Genomic DNA, 9,746 nt, shown 5'->3' on the forward strand with positions numbered 1-9,746 from the left:
TAATTATTTATATGTCTCTATGTATATTTTTACATAAATCCCCAATATTTAATTTGCCTTTAAAAAATCCTCTTCCTTCATTTAATTTGACAATGTTTATCGTATTGTATTATATGTATTAATTCTCTACAGGATCTTGTATGTTCTTTAGTGTGTGTTCAATTTATTAAAAGAAAAAAACAAAAGAACGTTTTGGTGAAACCTGCAGCAAAGTGAACCCTCTTCCTCAGAGAGGATCTTTGCCTCCCAGTTTGTTCCTGGCGACAGAGCAGAGTGAACCGTCTTTCTTCTGAGAGGATCTTTGTCCCATGAGAGCAGGCAGCATGCTGTTCTTATCTATCGCTCTGCTCTCCGTGTCTGCATTTAAAACATCTTTAGCTGGCGATTTGACAGTCACTAGAAGCACATTATGACCCTTTGTAAAAGTTTCTGTGTGGTACCTGTGTTCTACATGAGCTAACGTTAGCGGGTAAGGACTGAGAGGCTGTCCGGTATGTGTGAGTGTGCTTGCCCGATCGGGCATGTCTGCGCAGGGTCTGCTGGCCCGCCGGCTATTTTTACTTGCCCCGGGCATTCGGGCATTCGGGCAACCGTTAATGTCGGACCCTGTTCAACTCTTAATGTTTCACATTTTTTGTCTCGGTCACAGATCTTTGTTATCACATGTATGAAGTAAACATACTGTTGTAACACTGAATTATTTATGATGGATTATGGGTTATGGTGTCCACTTCAGGTACAGTACATGACGTATCAGTGTGCAGTAGGACTTTGTAGTTTTGTAGTTCCATTGGCAGAGCTGACCTCTTGCCATGGTAACCTATCTCCAAATGTTCGTTCTGTATCTGTGTATCTGTGTCTCACATAAACATCATATCACATCATATCTATACAGTATATTTACGTCACGACCTCAAACAACCCATAAATGAAGAAATCTAACATGATTAAAAACGATGGTGGATGATTGTTTGTTATCCACTGAGAGCTGACTGACATATGTCATAATCTCTGATGACATCACTCACCGCCACCTGACACATATGTGTCAGTCATGTGTAATGGCTTAGTGTTTTTTGCATGTTTACAGTCTGCCTTAACAGTCCTCCTTAACAGTCCACAGTGTGCCTTAACAGTCCTCCTTAACAGTCCACCTTAACAGTGACCTTCATCACCATAGACCTCATGACGTCAACATAATTGTTGTATCAAAGGTTGGTCCTTTAATTTAAACTGTAATTTAAACCCGCAAAACCTCACTCAGCCACACAAGTGCACAAGTCCACGGGTCTTAAAGTCAGTGTGACAGTGTGTGAAACGTGAAAAGTGTCAGCTGTACGAGTCTTACGGTCGGTGTGACTGTGTGTGAAAAGTGTCAGCTGTATGAGTCTTATGGTCGGTGTGACAGCGTGTGAAAAGTGTCAGCTGTACAAGTCTTACGGTCGGTGTGACAGTGTGTGAAAAGTGTCAGCTGTACGAGTCTTACGGTTGGTGTGACAGTGTGTGAAAAGTGTCAGCTGTATGAGTCTTATGGTCGGTGTGACAGCGTGTGAAAAGTATCAGCTGTACAAGTTTCATGGTTGGTGTGACAGTGTGTGAAAAGTGTCAGCTGTGCAAGTTATACGGTTGGTGTGACAGTGTGTGAAAAGTGTCAGCTGTATGAGTCTTATGGTCGGTGTGACAGCGTGTGTCAGCTGTATGAGTCTTATGGTCGGTGTGACAGCGTGTGAAAAGTGTCAGCTGTACAAGTTTTACGGTTGGTGTGACAGTGTGTGAAAAGTGTCAGCTATATGAGTCTTATGGTCGGTGTGACAGTGTGTGAAAAGTGTCAGCTGTATGAGTCTTACGGTCGGTGTGACAGTGTGTGAAAAGTGTCAGCTGTATGAGTCTTACCAGGTTCCAGACTGGTTTTTCAGACTGGTTTTTCAAACTGGTGTCAGACTGGTGTCAGACTGGTTTCAGACTGGTGTCAGACTGGTTTCAGACTGGTGTCAGACTGGTGTCAGACTGGTTTCAGACTGGTGTCAGACTGGTTTCAGACTAGTGTCAGACTGGCTCCAGACTGGTTTCAGACTGGTGTCGGACTCATTTCAGACTGGTGTCAGACTGGTGTCAGACTGGTTTCAGACTGGTTTCAGACTAGTGTCAGACTGGTTTCAGACTGGTGTCAGACTGGTTTCAGACTAGTGTCAGACTGGTTCCAGACGGGTTTCAGACTGGTTTCAGACTGGTGTCAGACTGGTTTCAGACTGGTTTCAGACTAGTGTCAGACTGGTTCCAGACGGGTTTCAGACTGGTTTCAGACTAGTGTCAGACTGGTTCCAGACTGTTTTTTCAGACTGGTTTCAGACTGGTGTCAGACTGGTTCCAGACTGGTTTTTCAGACTGGTTTCAGACTGGTAGCAGCAGAGCAGAAGCAGAACCTCTGACTGGGCTTCGTCTCTGCAGGATTTAAAGCTCTCCGGTCACCATGACGTCTGCAGTTTTCAGCTCTGCAGTGTGTGGCAGTGTGCCGAGCTGAGACCTGGAGGTCAAAGTGTCGGTGAGCAGAGAACAGCCGGACCACACATCAGATTACAGCACCCCCAATCACATGACATGATGTCACATATCATTCCACTGCATTAGACTACAGGCTGAACTCAGATCAGATCAGATCAGATCCATCCCTGCGGCACCACGACCACACAGCCTCCGTCACACCCTCTTCTGATCCACACTGAGACATGACAACATGTGACAGCTGGTGTCATACAGTCAGTCACATCTGAAGGCCTCAGGTACCACGACAACAACAATAACAACAATAACAACAATAATAATGATAATGACAGGTCTACAGCTGTGCTGCTGCTCAGATGTTTATCTGACATCTTCGGCTTTATATTAAAATGTATGTGTGTGTTTGTGTGTGTGTGTGTGTGTGTGTGTGTGTCTGTACAGTCTGTGTTTGTTTCTGTTATTACTCTGCCTCCGTCACAGGCGGAGCTGTGGCGGTGGGCTCAGGTACAATCTCACCTGTGTGGCTTTTCTCTGCAGGTATCGCAGATCGCTGCAAAGCTGTCAAGTATCACTTCTCTCAGCCAATCAGACTGAGGAACATCCCTCTGAACCTGACCAGAACCATCCAACAGGACGAGTGGCACCTGCTGCGTCAGTACACACACACACACACACACACACACACACACACACACACACATTATTATTATTATTATTATTATTTATTATTATTTATTATTTATTATTATCATTATTTATTATTATTATTATTATTATTATTAGATTGATGAACGTAGATCATAAATTATTGATTATAGATTATTTACTATAGTTTGAACTGTTATTATTTATTATACACTGTATGAAATGGATTATTGATTAAAGATTGGAGATCACAGATGATTGATTATTGATCATAGATTATTGATTTCGGATTGGAGATCACAGATGACTGATTTCAGGTTGTTGTTGACAAATGATTGATCATTGAGTATAGATTACTGCTGATGGATGATAAATTGAAGAATTAATGTCGGAGTCTTTTTGCACTCATAAATCTGCAGCTCTCCTCGCTGCGTGTCACCCGTTGCCAGGGAAACATGCCATGACAGTGTTATGTAACAGTACAGAGGGACAGTAGGGGGGTGATCAGGAGGTGGTTACCATGGCAACACTCTTTCTGTTTGTTCGTTTACCACTCATTACTGACAGACCTGTGTGTGTGTGTGTGTGTGTGTGTATTGTCAAGTTTAGTCCAGTCTGTTACATTAATGTAGAAAATCAGGGCACTTTTTATTCACACACACGACAACAGGAAGTCATTGTTTCCTCTGCTGCGAGAAGTGATGAGAAAACACATCCTTTAACCTGCAGCAGTCGCAGAGACGCAGACACAGAGACGCAGATGCTGACGCAAAGATGCAGATACAGAGATGCAGATGCAGAGACGCAGATGCAGAGATGCAGATGCAGAGATGCAGAGACGCAGACGCAGAGATGTTGATGCAGAGACGCAGGCGCAGAGATGCAGAGACGCAGACAAAGAGAGACTCAGAGACGCAGAGACGCAGAAATGCAGCAACGAGATGCAGAGACATAGACACAGATGCAGAGAGGCAAATGCAGAGATGCAGAGATGCAGATGCAGAGACGCAGAGATGCGGATGCAGAGATGCAGAGTTGCAGATGGAAAGATGCCGATGCAGAGACGCAGACGCAGAGATGCAGATGCAGAGGTGCAGACTCAGAGACTCAGATGCACAGATGCAGATGCAGAGACGCAGAGATGCAAAGACACAGATGCAGAGGCGCAGATGCAGCGATGTAGATGCAGAGACACAGACTCAGAGATGCAGAGACGCAGACGTGGAGACACACAGACACAATAAATACATTAATAAATAAGAATAGATCGTGGTCGTGTGTTGGCAACACGTGTCACATGTGACACTTTTGAACCTGTTGAAGTGAGACACAGAGAGATGCACCGTCATGACAACAACAACAACAATAACAACAACAGCTATTGTGTACTGTGTGTATAATGTGTATACTGTGTGTAGACCTGCGGCGCATCACGGCAGGCTTCCTGGGCATGGCGGCAGCGGTCTTGCTGTGTGGGAGCATCGTGGCGTCAGTGGGGTTCTTCTGGGAGGAGAGTCTGACGCAACATGTCTCTGGTCTGCTGTTCCTCATGGCAGGTAACAGCTGATAAACTTTATTAACACATGAAATCTGATCTCATTCACCCCTTCACACACACACACACACACACACACACACACACACACACACACACAGTACTTCGCCATGTCAACATCTGAAGGTAATATGGGAGGTTTCTCTTGTTGTCTGAGTTTTATGGACCAATCACGTTTGAGCTGCAGGTAAAAAGTCTGTGTGGAGAGGCAGAGCCTTTTGGCCAACATGCAGTCTGGGAACCAACCAGCTGCCGCTTCATGACAAGTTCACGTCATATTAGATTTAAAGTTTCTGATACCTGATGTCCTGAGATACACACCTGAGACGCACTGTGTCACACGCTGACACATGGAGAACATGTCAGAGCACCTGGAGGAAACCCACGCTGACACAGGGAGAACATGTCAGAGCACCTGGAGGAAACCCACGCTGACATAGGGAGAACATGTCAGAGCACCTGGAGGAAACCCACGCTGACACGGGGAGAACATGTCAGAGCACCTGGAGGAAACCCACACTGACGCAGGGAGAACATGTCAGAGCACCTGGAGGAAACCCACGCTGACACAGGAAGAACATGTCAGAGCACGGAAACCCACGCTGACACAGGAAGAACATGTCAGAGCACCTGGAGGAAACCCACTCTGACACAGGAAGAACATGTCAGAGCACCTGGAGGAAACCCACTCTGACACAGGGAGAACATGTCGGAGCACCCGGAGGAAACCCACGCTGACACAGGGAGAACATGTCAGAGCACCTGGAGGAAACCCACGCTGACATAGGGAGAACATGTCAGAGCACCTGGAGGAAACCCACGCTGACACGGGGAGAACAAGGCGTAAGGCAACAGTGTGAACCACTCCTCCACCGTGCTGCCACATGAACATGATTAAATAAACCCGGTGGGAGGTCACAGGTACCACGACAGCGTCCCTTAGCTGTCTGTGTTCTCCAGGTGTTTTAAACCTTATCTGACACGGAGCGACGGCATGAAGAGATTTGGCTCGTTGTAAAGAAGGTGTGACATGTTTGTGAATGTTTTTATTGTATCAGTCTGTTTACGAACTGACAGAAGCTCTCGCCGCAGCTCTCTCCCATAATAATAATAATGATAATAATAAATAATAATATTTACTGTGATTGGTTGAATATTTCTTGCTGATAAAATCAAACTGGACTCTCATTATCTGCTTCGCCAGTGGAAGGCTTGTTGGTTCCCATGGCAACATGCTACATACAGTTTGTGCATAGCGTGGTGTGATGTCATCACTGATGTAACATGTTTACATTTCTAACATCAGCTGAGATTGTATGCGGAGCAGAGAGAATATGATCATTAATATTCACTCTGAAGAGGTGAGGTCTGCAGCGTCCGTTACCATGGAAACGTAGTCAGGTGACCTCACGTCGAGTCCTTCTGAATGTTTCAAAGAGCTTCTTGTTCCTGTCTTTTTCAGGGATCTTCTGCACCATCTCTCTGTGTACATACGCCGCCAGCGTGACCTACGACCTCTCCAGAAACCCCCCCTTCATCTACGGTCTGCCGGCAGACGTGGATCACGGTTACGGCTGGTCCATCTGCTGCGCCTGGGCCAGTCTGGGTCTCACAGTGGCCTCCGGCTGCCTCGGCACCACCTTCCCCTTCCTGAGCCGCGCCGGAGCTCTGCACTCCAAAACCGCCCGCGAGTCCTCCGTCTGAGCCGCTGGCTGCCAATCAAACAGAGGAGGAGGAGCGGGAGGGGATAATGACCGAACCTCGGGCTGCACCTGGCTGATGTAACAGACTGGAGGCGGGGCGTCGGCCTCCAGGTGGAGCTGCAGGAGTTCAGCACCTGTTTCTAAAATGTGTTCAAAGAATCGCACTTTTAATCTGAAGCAAAGTGTTTGTAAGACAGACGTGTGTCCCTGCACCACAGTGCCCCCTGCTGTGGAGTTTATCATGTGGACATTCATGTAACACACACACACACACACACACACACACACACACACACACACATGCACACACACACACACACACACACACACACGCACACACTATAATGTGACAGCTGCAGTCAAGTCCGAGTCAGACTGAGAGCAGCCGAAACTGACGCTTCAGTTAGACCAAAATCCACCAGGTGACACTGGCAGGAAACTACAGGAGCTAACAAGCTAACAGGCTAACCTAGCAGTTCACAGAATCAGTGACATCGTCTCTGCAGCCAGTCAGCATCCTTCCTTTGTATGGTCTCACCTGTAAACAAACACTTAAATCTTCAGTTATGACTCGATAGTTCAGACCGACGATTCACTACAAGATGAAACGTCACAGAGAAAAGTGTCAGCGGTGTGAACTGGCCGGTCTGAGCTCGACTCAAGCCGGCTGATGATGTCACCTGACACTCAGCTGGTCAAATGGTCGACGATGGGTTTTAAGGCACGTCACCTGTTTCAACAGCCAGTCAGCTTGTAGTGAAGTCAGCTGGTCAAGTCAAAATGACCACAGACGGCGTGTTGGCTTGCTGCAGCAGGTGCTCCGTCCCCACAGAGCCCTCTGTTTCTGTCCTCACGGTGTGCTGGTGTCAGACGGTGGGTCGCTGCTGCTGCTGCTGGCTGTATGTGCTTATGCCCCGCCCACACACACACATTCTCATTGACTGATGAATTGGCGCTGGTTATTTATATTATTGTGGCGTATTGATTATGAATACAGTCCATCTGATGCTGGTTTTGTTTCATCACTGTAGCCAGTATCTCACTATCACTATCCTCATTCAGATTTTAAGAAGCTACAAATTATATTCAGCCACAAAATAAGTCTGAAAAGCTGCAAATCAGAACGAAGCACAGAGAGTTGTTGACTAGAGATGATACACCGTCTCATGGTGGTCACTTCCTGTCAACGTTACAGATCAGAAGTACAGAGAGTTGTTGACTAGAGATGATACACCGTCTCATGGTGGTCACTTCCTGTCAACGTTACAGATCAGAAGTACAGAGAGTTGTTGACTAGAGATGATACGCCGTCTCATCGTGGTCACTTCCTGTGAACCAGCACTTTTGGCAGTGGCTTCCTGTTTGAGCTGGTCTGGTTGTGAATCTTCGGTCTTTATAGAAACATATCAGGGAGGTTTGCGAGGAAACGTTCAGACTCGACTGCGGCAGCAAACACACTGTAGATCTCAAGATCCAAACCTGCAGCTCCACATCCGTGACAAACATTTAAACAAATCTCAGAGCGTCTTTCGTCTGTTTCAGAGCAGCTTGCTGACGGAACAAAATCAGTTTCACAAATTTACCTTCAGTGGTGTCTTTGAGTTCAGATTCCAGTGAATCCAGTCAGATCATGAGGTGATGATCATCCTCACTATCACTGGTTAAAGCTCTTAATCAGTCAAACTTCATGAACACATGACTGTAGAAGTGACGCAGTGATGGTATCATAATAACACTGTTGAGTGATGCGACAGGCAAGTTTCAGCTCGGATGAATTTCAGACTGAAGTCTCTCTCAGTGCAGATGTGACGAGGAGATATTTGAGGTTTGGATCACAGAGTTCATCCACACACACTCAGATGTATATATATATATATATATATATATATATATATGAAAGTGTAGTGTTTTTTACCTGATGAAGAACTTGAAGCAGTGTTCTGTAGGAGGTGTTGTTTGTTTCGATGCATTCAGCCGTCGGCCTGCGAGCTGAGCCACAGACTGACTCTGACTGTGGAGCTGAATGAGGAACATCGTGTATGTCTGGTGAGCGTGTGGAACATTTACAACAGAGTCCCTTTACTCATCAAACGATAAACGCTGAGCCTGATTCACCCATCGACTGGTCTGTGGATCGTTTCTCTGTCCGGAGGATCAATGTCCCCTCTGCCTTTCCTTCTTCTTCTCTCACACAGGAAGTCCAGGTGTATAAACTGATGTATTATGATGTAACAGAATGAATGCTGCTGCTTAGTGCTTTATTATTTATTCAATTAAGGAGTCAACATTGAGTCATCTTCAGCTCAGTCTCAGATAACCCACAGGCTGGATGCCATGTCTGTGTAACCCTTTTTATACCCTCTAATGTATGTCTGATACCCCTTCTTATACCCTCTAACCGAACAGGCTGATGGGAAGTGAATGTTTCTTCATCACGGATTTCTGATCAGATGTCAGCAACTATCTGATAACCCTCCTGTACCTTCTGGTACCCCGCCATAACCCTCCTGTACCCTCTGGTACCCCGCCATAACCCTCCTGTACCCTCTGATACCCCACCATAACCCTCCTGTACCCTCTGATACCCCACCATAACCCTCCTGTACCCTCTGATACCCCGCCATAACCCGCCTGTACCCTCTGGTACCCCACCATAACCCTCCTGTACCCTCTGATACCCCACCATAACCCTCCTGTACCCTCTGGTAGGGCTGTGTGGTATTCCGATTCGTATCGAAAACTGGTATTTATTTTCGTTATGATATGAATTTTTCATATACCGCAATACCGGTGAATAGCCCAAACAACGTCCTGAACATGCGCGGTGGGAAAGTGTTTCAGCTGGGACCCATTTCACCGCTGCACACCACAGGCGTGCTAGAGCCGGTGAGAGTGAGAGCATAGAGAAAAGTTAAGAGGCGAGAATGGCTGCCGGAGAGAGTCCTGAAAGTGGAGCAACTGTACCCGTTGCTGAAGAAGAACACGATGACCCAGAAGAACTCATACCACAAAGAACAGTGTTTCCCCTATATGCAACTAGCAGTGGCGCACCGCTCGTCTTAGCCCTTTAGAAACTACCGTTACATTATTTGGCACTACAGACGCTTCATATCCAGGCCTATAGAACAGGTCTATACCTTGTCCTTTTATTAAACAAACTAAATAGCCTTATGTTATTTCTCTTATTTACATGAATGCATGTCATTTCTGTTTCTACATGATTGTGCGTTTACAATTCTATGCTCTCTGTACCACGCATGGCGGAGTTTCGCCCCTTTGCGCACGCACACACACACACACACACACACACACACACACACACACACACAGATACACACACA

The 9,746-nt window shown here is 46.3% G+C and overlaps 1 protein-coding gene across 2 annotated transcripts in view; it reads left to right on the forward strand.

The window, feature by feature from the left end:
- Positions 1–9,740, forward strand: part of tmem178a (transmembrane protein 178a) — a 13,914-nt gene extending 4,174 nt beyond the window's left edge. Inside the window, exons 2-4 of one of the 2 annotated variants that reach the window (XM_050043473.1) lie at positions 3,040–3,153; positions 4,566–4,703; positions 6,165–9,740. In XM_050043473.1, the coding sequence (XP_049899430.1) occupies positions 3,040–3,153; positions 4,566–4,703; positions 6,165–6,406 (494 nt within the window). In that variant the 3' untranslated portion in view covers positions 6,407–9,740. The remainder of the gene's footprint in view (positions 1–3,039; positions 3,154–4,565; positions 4,704–6,164) is intronic. The other variant, XM_050043474.1, reaches the window with a different exon arrangement.
- Positions 9,741–9,746: the final 6 nt, after the last annotated feature.

Source organism: Epinephelus moara, chromosome 5 (assembly GCF_006386435.1).
Source record: "Epinephelus moara isolate mb chromosome 5, YSFRI_EMoa_1.0, whole genome shotgun sequence".
Classification (NCBI taxonomy): Eukaryota; Metazoa; Chordata; class Actinopteri; order Perciformes; family Serranidae; genus Epinephelus; species Epinephelus moara.